The 21,353-nt window shown below is 42.3% G+C and overlaps 1 protein-coding gene across 1 annotated transcript in view; it reads right to left on the reverse strand.

The window, feature by feature from the left end:
• The window catches only part of SORCS1 (sortilin-related VPS10 domain containing receptor 1), a 214,085-nt gene extending 193,775 nt beyond the window's left edge, over positions 1–20,310 (reverse strand). The window contains exons 1-2 of the mRNA XM_009328455.1: positions 20,194–20,310; positions 18,183–18,250 (exon numbers count right to left, since the gene is read on the reverse strand). Of these exons, the coding sequence (XP_009326730.1) occupies positions 18,183–18,250; positions 20,194–20,310 (185 nt within the window). The remainder of the gene's footprint in view (positions 1–18,182; positions 18,251–20,193) is intronic.
• Positions 20,311–21,353: the final 1,043 nt, after the last annotated feature.

The raw sequence follows: 21,353 nt of genomic DNA on the forward strand, positions 1-21,353 counted from the left end.
ACTCTGTAGGCAAACAGAGAGGCACAAATGGAAAACTAGTGATTGCATTGTCACCCCTGAAACACAAGGCCTCTTTTGCCGCTGAGAATTAAGGCTATTGAGCTAGGTCAGAGGCTGAACTGTCATCAACCGCTGGACTTGTGCATAATGATTAACTCCTAGCTCATCTAAATAAAACCTTCAAATGAAACACCTCCTTTGGGTATTCAGGAAGGGAGATACCAGCTCAGCTAATTAGACATAGCTGTCATAGCAGCTAATCAGCATACCTACATTCATCCCAGTTATTGGTACCAGCTGGAGAATTATTTCAAAATGAACCAGGGAATTAAGAAACCACACCTTTGGGACCTGCTGGAATAGAAGTCTTTGGCTGACAGCAAAAAAGATGCAGGAAATGAAGCAGCAGCTAAGATTAAAGTTTGCTTTAGAAAATTAGGAGTGAAGACAGGCAGAAGTGATTCTTGTGGCAATTGATAGACCATCTGATCTGCAGCGCTGGTGGGCAACTCAGTAGTAAAGAGTCTACTTTAGGGGAAGCACTAGTAACTAAGCATAATAAATTATTCATTCCAGAAAGTCAGCCTAGAGTGCAGCAAATGACAGCGTTGGAACACAAACAGTAAGTAAATCACATACACCCCTGCCTGGGGACAGGCAATAGATCTGTTCTCTATCTCCAGACAAACCCACTCCTAGTCTATTATTCCAACTAATGGAACAATTATGCTGAATGAAGATATTATTGCTTGTCTACTCTGTGACTTTGGCAGAAAGGCAACACTAACAGTGCATCTTCCTTACTGTACCACCGGGCATTAACTCAGCTGACAGTGCTGACAAGTCCTGTCCGATTCAGAGTCCGGCAAGTTCAGCTCAAGTGTAACTACCTCATTTTTGCAGGACTCTGTCCATAGAAGAGTTATGCTGCCAGCCCTGTTCCTACAAAGAATCTAGGCCTCTTGGCAGTTTGTCCTATCCTTACTTTTTTTGTATTTAGACATTACAGAGTGATATTTAAGACATAGTTGAGTTTCTGAACAAATTGTTCTGTGAGCTCAGTGAAGTAGCAGCAACAAGCTTGGGCCTTTTAGAATCATAGAATCATTAAGGTTGGAAGAGACCTCCAAGATCATCGAGTCTAACCGTCAACCCAACACCACCAGGCCCACTAAACCATGTCCCTAAGCGCCGCATCTACACGTCTTTTCAATACTTCCAGGGATGGTGACTCAATCACTTCCCTGGGCAGCCTGTTCCAATGTTTAACCACTCTTTCAGTAAAGACATTTTTCCTCATGTCCAATCTAAACCTCCCCTGGCACAACTTGGGGCCATTTCCTCTCGTCCTATCGCCAGTTACTTGGGAGAAGAGACCGACACCCACCTCGCTACAACCTCCTTTCAGGTAGTTGTAGAGAGTGATGAGGTCTCCCCTCAGCCTCCTTTTCTCCAGGCTAAAACTATTAGCAGAACTATTGCCAGCTCATGATCTGCACAGATGAGAGTCATCTCCCACAGGTCTCTGCCACAGCTGTACAGTAATGTTAACAGCCACATACCAGGCACAGCTGGTGACTTAAAAATCAGGGCAACCACCTGAACCCGCTACACAGAACCACAGAGCAAGCAAAAGGCCATGGCACTCTGCTGCAGAGGAGCAGGAGCTAGGTTTGGTCAGGAGAGTCTAACAGTTACTGCGGTATGCCTGATGAATTTTTTCCTTTTTGTCTCCCAGAGAGGGCACAGTGATCCCAATAACACATCAGCAAGGACAACAGCCTTAGCTGGCCATTGACTGAACTTACCCACCATTTAATTTCTCTGACACAGCACAGCAGCTGCCAATCAGATACTAAAAAAAAGAAAGAGTCCTTTAGCCTCAGTCAAATTCTTCCTTAGAATTTACCTCTGCCTTAACATCTCCAATCCCTTGGACAAAAAGCCTATTCATGCTATTGAGGCAACTGAGTTTGATTCTCCGTAGAGCCCTCTGGGTTCACTAATCTCTGTTACTAACTTTAGCCCCATTCACACACTTCAGATCTTTCCTAGGAACCAGATGCCAACAGCAGATGGTGTGAACTCCTCCACGAAGTAGGGCAGCAAGCTGTGAGTCACTGCCTGATGTGCCAGCAACGCTTCCTTCCCCACTGCATTGGGCTCACCTGTCTGCTGTATCCACCTGACTTGCTAGATACTCAGCTGCAACAGTTCCAGTGCAAGGGCTGCTTTCATAGGAGGTACATTACTGGTAGGTGCCCAAACAAACAGAAAGGAGCATACCATTTTACAAACAATAATTCAATTTATAAGAACTTTGTGTACTTATGGATGGCACAGAAAAGACAAAACAGAGCAGAAAACAACATTCTGTCTCTTTGGACAAGAAGAACTGGTAATGAGCCTGGTCCAAAGCTTACTGAAGTCTGTACAAGACTTTCCACAGACTTAATTACAGTTCACAGGAGTCTGTATAATTGTCATATATAATTACATAAAAGCCTGTTAGAGGTGTAGTGATTGAGAAGACAAATGTTTATGACATCTGCATTCAGCAAAGTTCTGGACTCTTATGTGACGTTACATAAGAAAATATAAATGTATTACGTAGCTTTCAGAGCAGACATAAAACTTCTTGAAACTAACAAAGGAAAGGACAGAAGCAGGGAGGCCAGAGAAGCAGCATTTTAGGAAGGAAAGGAAGGGACAAACCTATGTGGGAGAACAGGATGACAATAACCAGTGAGATATTGTTAAGACATGTACATGATGACTGTCAAGTGTAGGCCAAATACACATGCAAATTAAGGCTCTAAGGCATCTGAGATGTTGCTGATTCACTTGGCATCCTCTGCCCTTTCTGGATGGATTTGAGCTCAGTAAGTGCAGCTGGAAGATATCAGTTCCTATGTCAACTAAAACAGGTGCCAAAATGAATGGAATTATGCAGCCAGATTTACACCACACATCTCATGTGTACTTTCCCTATGTGCCAGACTGAGCTATGAACTTTTTTGTGTTTTCCAAAGTAATAGAAATCCTTCCATCAAGACTAGATCCTTAAAGTTACTAACACAGGTATCAATGTTCAATCTTTTAAGTGGGGAGTTCCTGCATAAGGGCAGGTAGACACAGTGAGTGTTGGTATCATTCCATGTATGACATTACCTGGAGCCACTAAGAGTAATGCTGGCAACAACTACATGATTCCCCTTTTCCCCAACTTTCCTCTCCATCAGTGAATAGGTATTTTGCAGCCAGTAGAGGCTGACTCATCATATCAGATGGTGAACATCTAGGCTTTACAGAAGCTAAGGCTGCCTTTCAGTTTTCATTCTCAGAACAGACAGGACACAGCTTGCTAGAATTTTAACTCCTTCTGCTTTTTCCTTTCTGACCAAGATTTCTGCATGTACTTTTGGGGGGGCTCTTTCTCGTGGGAAGTTGATCTATCAAACAGGGAAGAAGGAGGTAGATTCAATTCTCTACATCACATTCAACCAGAAGGCAGTGCAGTCATCACTAGGTTCATTCAGAAAATTAAACTAATCAACAAGCCAATAAGGTCCCCATTGTAGGTTCAGGCACACTAATTAAATAGGAGTCACTGATGTGTTGAGTCATGTGTCCCAAGTAACTGGGTCTGAGTCAAGGTCATTGCCCCCTCTCTGAAGAGAAAAATATTTCTGAGGTGGTAGGAACAATATGGCCAGCCTGGAAGCAATGCAGAGCTGAAGATCATCCAGGACCACCACCACTTTATTCTTCCATGCTTCCATTTTCTAGTAAGCAGCATGGTACAAATCTATACAGCACAAAGTTTACTAAAGAACCAGAATTTTTCCTTACTGCTTAATGGAGCTTTCCAAAGTCATCCCTTTTACTTTCTTCATTCGTTAAAAGCATAAGGCAATGCTTAAAAAGCAATCAATAAAACTCAAAAGACAGTCTGTTCTCCATCTGCCATATGCAGCTCCTTGCCCTAAAGGATAAAAAATTGCACTTGTATGTAGCATTTACTTCTTTCTCATCTCCATAGGGCACTCCATCCAACAGGGGGAGTGGCAAGTTCATTTGATAAGATAAAATACAGCTGGGTGAATTTGCTTTCATCACACAGCAGGACTTCACATATACAAAGAGGTCTATTAAACAGTTCTGCTGTTTTACAAAGTCCTGGAGCCAGAAGTCAGTATTAGCTCGAAGGCTACATCAGGAAAGTATCACACGTGCTTGGCCTTGTTCTTATACCCATTCTTGCCCTTCATACAATTGAAATGAACCTCCCGTATTCAATGATCAATTCTTACTGACTTGATGGGATTACTTATAATAAAAAAGGCTAGAGTGCTAGCTGTTATAACAGGAGTAAATAGCCTCAGACCTTCCCTCAGCTAAATGAGACACACTTGGATTTTGGATTTGGTTTGGATGAAAGTTCCAACATGCAGCTCCCCATCACTGGAATCCATTTCATGAATAATTCTAGAACTTTCATTTTCTCCCATACCAAACTAACAAAAAAAAAAAATTTTCCCTTTTCTTCAGAGCACTAACCAGCATTCCAGGAGTTACTGCACATCAGTGATAATCCACACACATAAAACTAGGTTATTATATCCCTATACAAGTTTTTTTCAAGCAATTTCAACAGAAATTCTGCAAATTATCAAGCCTTGTTTACTCTGAGAGTTTTATTACATCTTCTTTCTAAACCAATTGACTCAGCAGGTTTCTTCTGAAACAATAAAGAGCAACTGAATGTAAGAGAAGCCAACTACCAAACCCAATGCCTTTTTAATTATGTTAGTAGAGGGGCTGGACAATGAACTTATACTTATTACAATACTGACCATTATTTTCTAATGGGACATAGATTGAATAGACTTTATAGCTACACTTACTGTATTTTCAACCACCTTTTCTGTTTACTTTGCATTTTGATAATGCTAAAAAGGTAAGCGGTAATAGCAGCTATGAAAATAATATCAATAGTAAGAAGAAAAGCCTAAGAAGGGTGATGCTGCTTTTATATCAGCGGCCAGAAGTCACTTCTGGAGCAGATCAACAGCTAGTGGAAAGTGGTGCAATTTCACTCAGGTCAGTGAATTAATACCAGTTTCTACAAGCAGAAGAGCTGACTCCTCATGCAACCCCTCTAACCTTAACGATGTCTGATCTTTTTTGCTTCAAAAACTAGATTTCCTCCCCCACCTGGTCTTTAGTACTTGTCATTTTTCACCTGGCCTGAGCAATCTCTTGCCCACTTTACTCCACCATTCATGATATATTTTCTTTCCTCTGTTTCACCTCCCAAGTCACTATTCTTATAAATAGACACCAAACTTGGTTCACTTGCAATTTCAAGCATTTGCTATATGCATGACCTTAAGGGGATGTTTCAGATCTGTTTAATTTTATGTCTACTCTTTAATTCAAATCAACATTTCACCAAATTAGCCTTGTGCTGAATTGGGTAATTTGGAATGAATTAATGTAAAATAATTATCTTAGCAAAATGGAAATGAGCAAATTTAGCTATGAGATGCAACTACATCACAATAGCGATACTTCCATTGAGTACATTTACCTATAGAGAATTCTGCGCTACCACAACATCAGGGTGGCCATCTCGTGTCAGTGCAGAAGTTCATTTAGCTCAGTACCCTGTCTCTGATGATGGTTAACAACAGATATCTGTGTAAGACCTCAGGAAGCATGAATTCATATTTCCTCTAAATATTCTCCCAGCCTCCAACAGTTGGGATTCTGTGACTTTCTGGGCCACAGATGGCATCCTTTGTAGGCATATTTAGATTGTTTCTGGAGCATAGAAACATCCTGAACAGTGCGATGCACTGTTGCACTTTCAATTCTGCCCAGAAATCCCACCCTGGGTGCAGAGTTTTGTTGAAAATTGTACATTGTCACAGAAAGCTTTTCATGCCAAATTAGTGTCTTAAAATAAATGCTTTGTAGTTTTAATTTCTTTACAAATTCAACTCCTGGCTCCTTAGCTTACACAGCCATTGATCAAAGCAACCCATTTTGGCCCCTTCACAATGGGACATGATGTTCAGTTCTCTGCCTATTCCAGTTCGTATGCACTGTCCGATCACAGTTCTTCGCCGTGCTGTAAGTAGACAGCATATAGTACTGATAGTACAAGCTTTGTACTATTATGCTTTGTTGGACTAAAACACATTTCTTCAAGGGAGCTCAGCTTACCAAGTAATCCATTTGCTTACTGTGACTACATCAGGTCTCTTTGTGATTCACTACCCTGCCTGTCTTAAAACTTGGAAATTATACCAGATTTATTACCAGACTAATGACAAAAATGCCCTATATGACTGCACCTAGAACTAACCTTACAGAATATCATTAGAAATATCTTGCCAGGAGAGGATTCCTTGCAGCTGACTTTTGATACACATGAATTTGCTGATTCTTGATTATGCCTAACCAAATATTCATCATCTAATAGCCACAAACCCATGCAGTGACAGAACACAAATCTCCCAACCTCAGCCAGTATCCTGTTCTCTGAACCATGCAGCTCTCTTGTATCACAGTAAGTTCATTCATACTCCTACTCGCTCAGATCACAAACCGGGCTGATTAACTCACAAAGAAACACTAAATAAGAAGTAGAATCCCTGTTCTGAATCCAGGGCCCTTCTGCCCCAATCAAACAAATTACTGTGTTGAGGAAGAAAAGTCAGGAGATTGAAAATAACTCCTCCAAGTCTCTCCTAAGACTGCATTTGGCTTCCAAACGCTGTTATGCATCATCTTAATAAAGCACTTAGGGAAATAAATCAAAAGCTATTAAAACACTTGTGACATCACACTTGCTTCTTTGAGTAACATCCACGTCTTGAATTTACAGTGCATGTGTGCTGAGTAGGTGGTGGACTTTAAAGAAAAAATAAAAAATGTATTGGCTTCTTCCTCCTTTGGCTCCTTTACCAGAGATAAAGCAGACTGGAATTGTAATGTGCTTTTCTTACAAAAGAGTTAGCATTGTGAAAGCTGTTAACATACAAAGAGAGATTACAAAGAATAAGACCATTTACCTTTGAAAAGAGAACACTTAGAAGGGAAATTTACTGAGGTCTTTAAGTTTCTTTCTTACTACCTTCATCGTGACTAGCCTCTTAATTTTATGCTGCCTCATAACAATAGAGCACATCGTCACTTGAGCACCGGCAGGGAAGTGAAGAGAAATTATATTTCCACACTGCCTGTAGTCAGCGCACACTGCTCACAACAAAAGGAGGTCAGAGTCTTGCAAGCCACAGATGTGCTTACTGGAAAGGACCAATAATTTAATAGTCTATAATATATGTATAACTTAACATTAATACCTAGTTAAAAATGTAATATGGCAAGTCATCAAAACTCATGTTTCAGGGCATAAGCTGATTTCTCTAGCGGGGCAAGAAAGAAAAGTTATCCCAAAGGTAGTAGGTTTCTTATTGAGAGTTTAACACTGATAATAGCTGTCATTTATTGGGCACTGCTGGAGGCAGGCTAGGGAAAAAAAGAAGACCACGCCTTGAAGGTTCTAGCAAGGAAAACTCATTTTGAGGAAGAACTGTGCAAAAACTTCACATTCTTACCTACTCCATAGTATGGAAGGGCGTTGCTTCCACTTAGGCAGTGCTACCATGGAGTAAGGAGGAAAAAAGGCTGCAGTTCTGCCTCCTTCACCTCCCAGAAACCACAAGAACAGAGGAGCTGAAAAGTTACAAACACAGTTAGGAAAAAAGGTTGTTTCATATCTTCATAAAAAAACAACTATTACAAGTGAGGTTCATAAAGATTTTATTTTGCTGCTACCTCTAGTGCTTCTCCCATCTAGTAGCTCTCCCCAGCAATGCCATACAGTCCATGGTCATAAAACATCTTCTATGTTGACTTTCCTTCCTTGGAAAGGGAGCTGACTATTTAAAAGCAATGGTTTTCAATCTCATTTCTTACCCTTGTGCAAGAATTAGCCTCTGTTCGGGCAGAATCCAAACTAAAGATGTCATAAATTGACCCAAAGATGACAATCCACCCTGCCTGCAAAGATATCCAAGAGTTTCTCAAGGTCCTGTTAGGTACTGGATGAGAATATACCAGAAGTTTGGCTTGATAAAGCATAGGCTAAATCTGTGTTAGGCTTCAGCCATGGATGGAGACTATAGGCTTACACAGCTGTGTTTCCGCTCTAACTTTTCCAGGACTAGTTTTTATTAGCCAGTTTCATCCAAAACCCTCAGCTCATTTACTGCAGATGGACAGGTAACATAACCCCATTATCCACACATGCCATGGTGAAGAAGCTTGCCTAAAGCTGTATGTGGGAACGCTAGGACTCACAGTTGTGGTTCTCATTCCACAGCTCTAAACAGAAGATATGTTATGTTGCTTCCTACAAGCAAGGACAGAAATAAATAGAGGAGAACAAAAATGTGTGGTTTGCAGCCTCCTAGATTGATCCTTCGGAGCTGAGACAGCCTGGGACAACGTAAACACACCTGAACTATCAGTAAGAACAGTGACTTGTTGGTAAAGCACAATGGGAGCTTAGACCTGCTTACAGCTTCCTTTTATCCGTCTGTCTTACAGAAGAGTTATTTAGCAGACAGTTCTTCTGGCCTCCTGTTTCCCTTTTAGCTTATTTTAAAAAGGTTTTGTATTCAAATGTAAAAGGACAACGCTGGCCCGATTTTGATTGCAGTCCCTTTCTCCCCAGAGGTTACAGTGCCCATCAGACTGGCAGCTGAGTGCTGTGCAGATTTTAAAGCCTGCAGCTTAACAAAAATCTCTCGGGGACTCAAGACCGGCAGTCACAGCCTGCTAGGGAAGACTGACAGCTTTTAATAAGTGACAAGGAACCTGCCATCTCCTCAGACTGCCTTCCAGTGTCTGTGTCCTTTCCACCCACAGGTGTTTCTCCCTTATATATGGGAAATACCTGGTTCTCAGTTAACTCCGAGGGGGTGTCTCCTCTCCTCCTGTTCTGCCTTAGGAGAGAGAGCAACTTTGTAGCGTTACCACCATGAAAGAGCAAAAACCTCCAGTTTTAGCAAAAGTAAACAAAAATTGCTTTTGTTCACCAGCAGAACAGGAAGAAGTTTTGTGGTTTTTTTAATTGATGGACAGTGTAATCATGTAAGCCAACAATCAACATTCAGCTGGTTTGCAGGAAAGCCAGGCTCAAGGCTCTGCTTGGCCTGATCAGAGCTGTGATCCGAACCTCAGCCTTTGGTATGACAAAGCAGCATCTACATGTTCAGTTCACGGAGGAATCCACCCCATTCTGATTCCCCCTCCATCCCATCCTGATCTGCCTTTCCAGCCAAGATACCTTAAGCAATGAAGAAAAAAGCTCTCAGGAACCAAGTGTGAAGAATCTACGTTTGGGCTTTCCCATCTGTACAGCAGTTGGAGCCATTCAATTTTCTCTTCATCATGTGAAAACCAGGAAGTGGGGCTTTCTGCCACCACAGAAAAGCTGAGATTGCGAGCAGTCACCTGACTCCAGGAGCTCAGGCTTGAAGGAAAAACAGAAGGAAATGCATGGGAACACATACACAGATATGTACATAGAGTCTGGAAATACAGCACTAAAAGCAAGTTAGTAGAACGAACAACACTGTCTTTCTGCAAGAATTTTGCCTTGGGGAAGACTGGATATCAGTCTCTATCTCTCCTTATGAACTCATTTAATACACAATACATGTGGCGTCTCTGAATTTCTGTTACTTTTCAACTCAGCATCTCTCATAGACACACTATCTATCTAGATTGCAAGATCATTGAAAAGAGGTTTTATCTTCACACGCAACTACACAGCACACAGTAAAATGCATGCTAGGGAAATTCATACAACTTCCTTACAGAAGAAACTCATTTTGGGGATAGGGGGAAATAATGGGTGAAAGACAGAAGGAAGGCTTTTTACCTCCCGTTGGCAAAGCACTGCATCGGTTTAGAGTACATTACAATTGATGTTCATAATCAACAGGACATAGCTTCACCCACCACTTAATGCATCTCACCAGTGAAATGACTCGGTGCAATAGCAGGGGGAGGCTGCCAGCCAGCCAGGATAGAAAAGTTCCTGAATCCCCACATGCCTCCTCCAAGCCTTCATAAGGGGAAGTCGAGCTGCAAACTAATTCCTTGCTCACCAGGAATCGAGTCTCCCACAAGTTGTCCCTGTCATACAAGCACAAACCTTCTTAGTGCTGAGTACACATAGACCCTCAATGGTACATCCTATTGACAAGGGGCAAAATGAACCTTCCTTGCCCTAATTGCTCCAGCTCCCTGCAAAGCACAGTATTCACTAACAATACTGGTGCACACACACAGATCTGGAGTCTCACCCAGTGGCCCTGGGCCTTTCTAAAAGACTCTGGACCTTCCTAATGAGCAGCTCATGCACTGATGTCTTACTTTCCCACACACACACACACAAAGCTTCTGACATGAGAAAGAAAAACCCACTGCTGCTGAGAACTACGTTGTGCTCCGAGGCACAGGAGCTGCTCGCAGGATCACACTCAAAAGCTGGCTTTGCTATCACTATTGAAGACGCAAGCTGATTAACTGTGGGCTTTATTTCTCCTTTTCTGTTTTGTCCAATTATTATTTGGTAAGTTAAGAGAAATCAGAAAAAAAGGACACTTCCAAGCAAGCCACTAAGTTTTGCTGTAAACCGTGGTCAGTTTATGCTGCACAACAAACATACCATTGATATATATTTAAATAAGCATTTTTACAGCTCATAGTTTCCAGGTGTTTCACTAAGTCCTTCAAGAGAGACCTATTGACATACATCTGGCTCTTTCTGTAGCAACAATAAACTTTGAATGTTTGCCTGGATAATTCCCAAGGTGCAGATGCAGAAATACTTGGGACCTGGATCTGAAGACCTTAGAGTTCAGATCTCAAGCTAGTATAACTCACTCAACTGGAATAGTTTTTTGTTTACCCAAGCTCAGCCCCAAATACATTCTTTCCTTTTTGTGATTAGTGGAGGATATATCCCTCTGAAAAGATAAGTACAATTTTACCCAGCTTTGCAAAAGGAAGAGTGACTGCATAGATATGAAAGGGATAGAAATATCAGAACATAAAGGGTGTTTTGCTTTCTGTTTATGAATGGGTAACTACTGTGCTGTTTGTCTTTCCTCTTAGATATCAGCTCCAGTCTAGCTTGTCTGCAGTTATTACACAGCCACAACAGACGGATGAACCCCATGGGCTGGAACTAGAGATAGTTCTGCTGTGTTTTACCAATATCATTTGCGCAAACAGGTACAGTCTAGGAAACAGATGTGCAAGTTCATCTTCTAATTTGCAGAACAAGAATGACAAAGTGCATTTAAACATTGTATCTCTATAAAGCGGCATGAACACTGTGCATGTTATTTACAGTACATTGATAATATATGTCAGTATTAATATTATTTTGATTTACATGTTTTTTCATGCAGAAAATGGATTGGGGTTCTTTTTGATTTACTTGATAACATCCCTACATTTCATGACTGGCTGCAACAGAGAACACATTTTCAATATGCTTAATAAATGTGCATTGTCATTAGTGCTGAATATTTTATCCACACAGACCAGGCAATGAGGAGCACATCACTAAATCCTCAACCCACATCCTTCAAGATATCAGGGTATGATTCTTCAAGCTATGTCAAGGAAGAAATTCCTTGAGATTGATTAAACAAAGACAGATGTTATGCCACAAAATGCAAGGGTTATACTGGCTCTCATTGTTCAGGAAAGATAAGAATGTGGTAAAATTCAATAAGATTTAAGTTTCCTGCTAAATTAGGATCTATTTAAGCATCTGCTGTGGGTTGTTTCTTAGGTAGGTCTTTTTTGGGGTTTTGGGTGGGTTTTTTGTTTGATTGGTTAGCTGTTCCCCCCCCCCAGCTTTATTTGGGCTCTTTTTGATAGCAGGCAAAACATCCCAGCAAACTTTGGCAACCAACTAGAAGAGTTGACTGTGCTAGAAGTTTTTATTACTGTTAGTCACCAGAGTAAAATGAGGCCTCTCATGTAAAAAATTGATACCTATAGAAACTGCTAGGTCCCTAGGGGTCCTGATGGCTGAATAGCATCCCATCACACAGGAAAAAGGCTGCACTCAGCTCCACACTCAGTCAGTGCACGAAATCCACGTTTTAAGCCTGCTTCCAGTGCAAGCAGATCTCCCACTGCGATCAAACCGTAAAAAGACACTGCTTCCTACGCAAACAGCTGAGTGTGCAAACTCATTCTTCCTTCCCCCCAAGATGCCCTCCAGCATCTATACACAGAGCAGCCAGTGGCTCATATGTTTGCAGGAATGAAAATTAAAAAAAGTTAAAATAAAAGACACAAGGAAATGTCATTGTTACAATTTCACTAAATGCCCATGGGAGATAATGTAGTAGCATTTGTCAAGCTCTGATATTCAGTTAAGAAAAGTGACTTACTCACACTGAGCAACCGAAGCACCATATTTATAGATAAAAGCATTTCAAATAGTCCTTTTCAAGTTCCCCTTTCCCACAAAACTGCTGGTTAAAATGTGCTTAATGAGACTTTGCTTCCCCTCACTTTGTCAGTTCCTCTCATATAGATTTGCTTCTCCTACCTACTTCAGCTAAAAGACCCTAATCTGCTGTTGCAGAGCACACTGTGTCACTAACCCACAAGTTATGACCTTATTAATGTGGCTCAGCAGGTAGAAAATAAATGTGAGTTGAGAACAGCCCATCTGCAAAACAGACGTAAGGAACCAGCATAAAATGTGCAGAAGAATGATGAATACAATAACAGACATATCCTGGAAATTCCCCTCAAAGGAAGTAAGCAAATACTGACAATCTTTCAAGTCTCCTGTTGCAAGAACTCTCTAGTCTAGAGAAGAAAATCTTCACAAACACGTCAACAATACTGAAGGTGACATGGCTGGCTATAGCTCCAATCTGTAGGGAGGTCATTCTTACATAGCAAGGAGCCAGAAAATTGCATGCAGAAACATAAATATGTGAGGCTTCAAAGCATCTATAGTATTTATAACCACATAGCTGGGGTCAACTCACAGCCAAGACTTTGCAAGCAACAGGATTCAAGGGAGAGAAAGATGTCTAACAGATTATCTGGCTAATATTGCAAGGTGGTATTCAGAGATGATCCTCAATCTACATCCACCTCTCTCCCTGAGGCTTCTATCCCTAGAGCAGCTGCAAGAGAAAAGAACACATTCCTGTTGGCCGTTGCTCCTTTTTAGTATCTGACATACTAATGCAAACCCATCTCCAACAATAAGTGTTTTCACCAAAACACTCCCATGCGTAATGGAGATTATGGGACTACCCAACCTACAGACATAACACAATGGTACTTAGACCTTAGTACCAAGTACCTTGGTCTACCTTAGCCCAATATCTTGTCTCCAGCAGCGGCTGAGAGCAGAAGAGGATAAGAACACAGTAAGGACAGTGAATTCTTTATTTCATCTAGTTGTCCCATGGAACAAATTAAGGTTATTCCTATACTGAGAGGCAGAGATGCTCTGAGGGATCTGATTCTTCTCTGGCTTACATACCCAATTTCCCTTCTTGAAAGGACAGAGTTGCAGCGTGATGTGCACTGGCAGTGTTAGAAGGTGGGGATGAGTAAACTGATGGAGGAGTTAAAACACTAATTCAAGGTTAAACAAAAAGGCCATGAAAAAGCTAGAAACAGAGCCTTGGTGTTCTGAGAATTTTTATCCTGCTGTGACCTCTGTAATATTTATTACCAGACAATCTTCAAAATATTGCAGATGCCAGTTAGCTAAATCCATTCTAAGCTCTCCGGGGCCGGCGGGGGGAAGGCAACTATTAACATCCCCTGCTTTACATATGGGAAGTTAAAGCTACATCTATATGAGGCATAGGTATTTTTCAGAGTCCTTGAGATTCCTTTATGGCATATGTGCTAAAGCTTCCCTACTGCAGAAACCAGGAGCAGTGAAGGACAGGCTGGAATTGTTAAGCACTCCTTAACTGGGGAGCTCAGGGTTCAGGCACAGTGTTCAGGCACAGTGTAGGTATATTTCATAAAACTTGCAGAACTAACAGAGCAACAGATCTCAATTTAGAACATAAACGCTCTCAAACCAAGCAAACTCTACATCTTCGTACTTTCTGGCTGAAAAGCAAAGTTTAATTACTGCTATTTTTACAGCAAGTTCCATGAAATTACTCGTTCCTGATCAAATACAGAGCTATAAGAAGGCAAAGAGGTGAATGGCAGCACTCTGCTTGTCAGCCCCTCAAGGCCCCGAGGGAAAGTGTCCTGCACACACATCTTTCCAGAGCATCATATTTACACAAACAGAGAAAAGATTAGTCCTCCCTCACAGCCGTCTGCAGCTCATGGATACCATAGTCACTATTCTGACATTTTTATTTATTGGAAACGTAAGCTTATCTTACACCAGTGGTAAAAAACATCTTCTTCTAACTCTCACAGCTTAATCCTCTTTGTGATCTGAGAGATATCTAGGAGAGGAAGAGAAATAAATCCAATACACTCAGTTAATTGCTCAGTGACAGATAATCTTTTCTCCTTCATTTTCTTCCTCTTCTATAAAAAGAATAACAAAAAGTAAATAAAAAGCTCTCAACTAAAACTGTGGAAAAAGTCTGCTGAGAGGATAACAGCATAATTAAAGTCAGACCCAGCCTGATGCAAAATCTCATTTACCGTGTACAGCAGCTCACTTGCCATCCAAAGCCTGGTAAGCACAGAGCCTTAGCACTCTAGAAGGTTATATAGATTCTCCCCATCTCTTTTCTCTTACTGTATTTCATCCCTTCATGTCTGTCGCCAGTGGTCTCAATTCATCAGTAGTTTTAGAAGGGCGATCTCCATCCATTAGTGTTGCAGCCAGCTGTAGTTAAACTGGCTGAAAAATTACAAAGAAATGCCATCCTAGCAGGTAGTAGTGTGTTTATAAAGAAGACAGATTCATATCTTGTAGGCGATGGCATAGTTGTGTTATAGATGGTTACAGTCCCATCAGTCACCTTAAAGTCACCTGCTTAAATCACCCAACTACACCTTTGAATGACAGATGTGCTTATAACCAGCTATAGCATAAATGACTCGTGTCTGTGACATGCTTCTAAACAGCCCCTCATCATTCATCAACCTTTTGAGAATACACTCTGCGCAGGAGGCGAGAATGGTATTTCTTTGACATGTATTCAAGGCAGAGATTCCTCTTCAGTTGTGGGTACCTGCGGAACTACCTGTCTTTCTCCTCTATCCTTCAGAAACAGAACTCTTGACATCAGAAATCAAACCAGACATGAGATCATGCTTTCTTCCATTCCCCAGCATAAAACCTAGAGGCATGAAATAAATTAAAGTGCAAGATGTTTCTCCCTTTCTCTCAGTTCTATTTTTTTCTATCATTTTTAAACAAGCAGGGACATTTAAATTAACATGTCACTTAAGCAGCCAGGAGGAGCAACAGCTAATAACCTCTCCGTCAGATACGTTAAATAATAAGATATGCCCATCTTGTAATTTCTTTCCATTACACTAAGAACAGAGAAGCTGTCCTGGGATCTTCACAGGGATATTTATTAGTGACCTGAAGGCATGCCCACATGGTGAGCGGGGATCTAACAGCAGAGGCAGACTCAGGACAGAGCACAACGTAACCTCCTGAGGCTTATGTAAGGCAACAGGACCAAGGCACTGGCAGTGCACTGACAACTTTCAGAGCAGTCATGAGCACTGAAGAGGCGATCAAGTACTCAAGTACATTGAAGTACTGCAAAGACAAGTGGGTTGATTTTAGCTATCCTGGTTCTCCTTCAACATTTCCCAGTACAAAGCATTTGTACAGGGATTCTGGGTGCTTGGCCATGCAACTGTAACCAAGTCCTGACAAGTGACATGTGGCAAGGGAACCTGAAGCTGATGGGTTCAAAGAAAGACAAGTGGTTCCTCAAATAATCTATGGAGCTGCTTGTTCTAAGATGTCACAAGTACTAAAAGTTTTAACACACTCCAAGAGGTACTAAGAAAGTTAGCTCATGGGATACTAATCCCCGGGTATATACTACAAAAAAAATTATTCAGACCCTGATAGACCTTAAACTGAAGGTTGAGAAAGGACCCTAAACTTCAACCCTAAGAATGAATGCTAGGAGAATGCTTGGAGGAAGTGTCAGATATGATAATCCTGCTCGTATATTCTTTATTGACTGCTTTTTGGTAATAGGATACTGGGCTAGAGGAAACAATCAGGCTATTACTGTGTTGTTAATCACGTTCTGACATTATGACTGTCTGAAGTCCACTACACTCACTGGCTTTAGGACTGCTACATTGGCAAAGCCCCAGCTTCTGGTACATCCTCCAGCGAAATCCCCACAGTCCTTTCTCTTTTAATCAGGGTAAAACTTATGCCATTGTGGTATGGTCCGCAGAAACCAATTCTGAAACAGACAACAGCATAAGGTCATCAGCACAATTTTGTGCCCACATTCATACACCTCAACAAGAATCGTTTTTTCCACTCTGACATGGCTGTCCTATTTTCAGTCCCAAACCAGTATCTCAACACAATCTTACATTGCATCACGTGAGTAAAGTAGTTCTTCAGCAATGTCAGCAATGGGGAAGGACCATACCTTCTCCAATGACTGATGAAATAGAGATGAGTATTTCTCCGGGTGAAATGTCTGAGGGTAGTAAGAGGAAATAAAAAAATATATTTCATATTTACGAATATTCTTTCTTGAAACCATTGAGAAATGAAACACTCTAGCCCAAACCCCCTTCAGAAAAACATTGCCAAAGCCACAGTCCTGAAAGGCCCTTTACTATGGTGTGCACACCATAGTAAAGACAAAGGCAGTAGAGAAAATAGGATTACTTTTGATCTCAAGCCATAGTGGCAACATATATGAAATGGAAAGACCTGATTATACCCCCACAGCAGGATGAGAAACCGTTTATTCAGCCCCACAAAATACTAATACTTTTGAGTGTTCCTGTTGCTGTTCATAACAAATCCTAGAAGTTTTGCATTTCTTTAGGTTTTTGGGTTTTTGTGTTAGGGGTTTTTTTTTGTTTGTTTTATTTCTTCAGGCCAGTGGGTAGAGCACTAGCCTGAGCTCAGAATATACTTCATATCAAATCCCTCCTCTGTCATTGTCTTAAAACCCTGCTCAATTCCTTGAACAGAAAGGTTATTTGTTCTACTTCTGACCCAAAATTCTTCCTTGGAAATGAAAAAAGTTTATCAAAACAAGTTCATCCTAACAAGAAGTTTTAGTTTCAAATACCCAAAGTTTTCTTGTATCAAGATGGTAGCCTGTCCACCTCCATCAATGACCTGCATAAAAAAACCCCTAGACTTCCCACCAAAGTTTCACAGATGGAACCATGAGGAAACCTCCCTTTCATTCAGTACAGCTCATGAAAGTACCACCAGGGACACATGAAGTAAACACCCCTTAGATCCATTTTTCAGAGAGAGAAAAACAGGCACCATCTGCTCTCATTGAATCCAAATAAGAGCCTTAAGAAATAGACCATGGCCGAACTCTTTTCCTTTGGTTCACAGAGTGCATGATATGCTTTGAAATCATGAAAGTATCAAGACATTCCCTATCAATCAGTCTAGTAAGTCAGCATCACACAAGTGGAAATCAATTATCTGGTACTAATACTATCAGTTCTGAATAAACAGACATTGAATACTCGCTCACAGGTATTCCCCCGAGCCGTAGTAGCACTGACTTTTCATAAGGATCATTTGGGCAGTAGACAGCCATGAGATCCTTCATTATAAACAAGGACTTAAGGCTGTTGAGTTCTCCTAAAAATAAACCAATTGGTTGACTTGATTCTGAATAAGATGGGAAAGGGGAAATCAAATGATAGCAGGTTCCTGAGGTACATTATCTAGCTGAAACAAGACAATCAGTCTTCAGGCTCTTTGTCCTTGAGTATGAAAGAATAGAAGTGAGAGAGAGAGAGAGGGTTTAGCTACAAACCTTCCAGCACAATTAAAAAAATCCAATTAAATTCAATAAAAGAATTGTATCAGGCTCTTCCTATTTAAGTAAGGTCGTAATTATTAACTCAATTTATCTCCATACCTCCAAAGAGAGCTCTCTGTGATGCTTCCCAGGTTGTAGTCATACAGCTTTGTCAGAATTAGAATAACCTGAAGGCAAAAGAAGAAATCATGGTTAGTTTCAAACAATTACAATCTCATAGAACTGAAATGACCCCAGGGAGGGCTTAGGATTCCTTTAATGGGTGCTTAACATTATTGAATGAATTGTTAAAAGCATTTGCCTAAACTGACATGGAAAGTATTTGCAGAGATGTACATTGAGCCAATCAGCCAATTTTCTTGCTCAGCTCCTCTGCGTGATATCGCCAACAGGTTCTTCCCTTAAGCCCAGGAGGCAGCGTGCAGTGGGAAGGAGCTGACATACTAGACAATGTTTCAGGATACAAGATGAGATCTGCTGTATGCAGTAGAAATAGTGATTATTTTCTGCTCTGTTTCACAAGCACTGAAACTGCTGATCTTTTTCACAGCTGTGGTGCACAAATAACCCACTGGCCTGTCTCCAGTCAAACTCTTTTTGGTTCTGGCAGATGATATAACACAAGAAATGATCACCAGTTTTGGCCTGGGAGACTCAGGCTGGATATCAGGAAAAAATCTCCATAAGGAAAATAGTTCCACAATGGGACAGGCTACCCCAAACATCTGTAAAGCCTGCATCCTTGGAGGTTTTAAAGACCTGGCTGGACAAAGTCATGGCTGACCTGATCTATAGCTGGTGATAACCCTGCTTTGAGTAAGAGGTTGAACTAGGGACCTCCAAATATCTCTAACAACCAACATTTCTATGACTTCAGTGAAAAGGTTTAGATTTAGCCAGAATGGAAGTGTTTCCATGTTTAGGAGTTTTATTAGCTCTTTTGATAAACAGCTTTTCCCATCTGCTAAAACAGACACTTCTAGAATAAAATTATCTTAACAGGGGGAAGAAAGCAATTTTAGCAAGAACTTCCAGAAAAACATTTCAGCTTGCTCTTTTGTTAGTATCTTAAAAAAAAAATAAATTACTGACTTTCAAGATGATGGGCTCCTTTAACAAGACCTACACTGGGGACATAAACTACCAGACCATTAATATTGCTACAAATATATTTTGCATCTCTCCCTGCCAGGTCACTGTATATCTTATCCTCCTCTCTATCCCATTAAAACTGCAGTAAATTAAAGGTACAACACTTCTTATCTGACAAAAATCCTGATCTATATACCTCTACATTACTATTTTCAGCCTGGGTTTCTAAGAAATGAGGCTCACTAATACACATCCCCCCGCTCCCTTGATAACATCACCAACTTCAATCAATTTGGCAGAGCAGCAAAGGACTGGAGGTAATTCAGACCCTATAAGCTCTGCGCAAACTGGCAGAGGAATGGCCACGTGGCTGCTTGCACCAGGGGGAGAAGAACAGACCTCGCTACTGCCACTTCCGAAGGCAAGAGCCATCCTACCTCTTACACACCAATAGCTCCAAACCAGCCACACCAGGAACTGGCTCTTTCCAGTATGCTCAGCAGGTGAGACAAAGCAGAAAGCATGGCAATGCGGGAGCTGAGGACATAAGCGAGCACATAGTTACTGCAATAGAGGAAGGCACAGGGGACAGAGCACACGCATCTGACAGACATCTGTTTCTACAGCACAACTCTGTTAAACCCCTCATAGCACAGAGAGAGGCTGCCCAAAGCATTTCCTATCTGCATGAACACTAGTCATGTGCAGCTGATAAGGGAGACAGGAGAGGCACCTGAAAAAACAGTGGTTTACCAGGGCCAACCATCACCAAATATCCTCCAGAAGACAAGCAGCCTCCCTTATTATCTGCTCCCATTTTAATCTCCCACCTCCCACTATGCCCACTTACTGCTTTGCATCCAAAATGAAAGCCTCATTCTGCTATCCATAAATAACTGGCTGCAAACTCAGGCTATTAAAAAGCAAACCCCATCAGGCAGAAGACAAGGCGGGGGGGAGACACCCCAACTTTGTAGCTCAGTGTACCGCACAAACGGCTCCACAGAGAAATGAAGACTGTGGAAGAATGTCCCCAGGGAGATGCCTGATGCCCAGGGCTGCCCCCAGCCTGCCCTGCTCCCCGGCTGGGTGTGGGACAAGGCCCTGGCTGCAAGGCCCTGCCCTGCTGCCCCATGGGTGAGTCGCCAGCCCACGCTGCCCCTCGCCCTGAGGTGCATGTGGGGTACGGTCACAGCAGTGCTGAGGGCAGCCCTGAGGCTCCCTGAGCAGAGACCAAGGGCCTCCCACAAAGCTCCTCCCCAGCACCAGGCCCAGCCCAGCCCTGAACTCCTCCATGACCCCCCAGTCTGTCCCCGGGTCCCAATGTCCTCAGTGGCTCCCTCAGATTTTCCCCCATCAGCCCTGCCCCATGGCCCCACAGCAGCAAGCCACCCCCAGGCCCCTCCAGGTGCCCTGACCACCAACCCCAGACCCCACCGTGTCCCCCAGCAACACCCACCCTGTGGCAACTGGGGACCGATCCACGGTGACCCCAACCCAGTGAGTGGCATGTCCCCCTGAAATAGCCCCACAGTGACTCCTGCCTTGGCCCAGGGCCCAGAGGACAACATGCATCCCCCGCTACGATGGGGGCTGTTCACACAACAGCCACGACCCCTCCTCCGCTCCCCAGGGCACCCTGACATGGATATCCCCTCTGTCCCCCAAAACGCACAACCCCACTGCCATCCAGGAGGTACCTCCCTCTAGCCTGGAGGGTCCCTCTTTGAAGAGGCGGTCAACGGGCAAAGCGCCAGCCGCCTGCCGAGGCGTCAGATGGCAGAGCTGGAGCGTGTACATATGCTTCAGGAAGGCTTGCACCAATTAGGGCTTTATAAGTGCTAAATTTCAATCTCGACCCTCCCAGGAATGCTTATCGGTGACAGCAGGGCAGCTGTCTGCTCCAGATACAGAACCGTGCCACTGCCATACCTCACAGCACCCTCTGAATGGGTCTATAAATCCCCTACTTAACAAATAAATAAAAATTAAGGGGGGGCATAAAAAGGAAGAGGAAGGGGTGTGCACATAAAGCCTTTCTGAATAACTACTCTCCCGATGAAAGGTAGCAGTGAACTCAATGAGATTCAGCACCAGCCTGCATGGAGACCTTCTATACGACATGGGAGTTGCACGCACTCTCGGCTTCAAGCCTCCCTGGAATCTGCAAAGCATCTG

This window comes from Pygoscelis adeliae, unplaced genomic scaffold (genome assembly GCF_000699105.1).
Source record: "Pygoscelis adeliae isolate BGI_AS28 unplaced genomic scaffold, ASM69910v1 Scaffold317, whole genome shotgun sequence".
In the NCBI taxonomy this organism is placed as follows: domain Eukaryota; kingdom Metazoa; phylum Chordata; class Aves; order Sphenisciformes; family Spheniscidae; genus Pygoscelis; species Pygoscelis adeliae.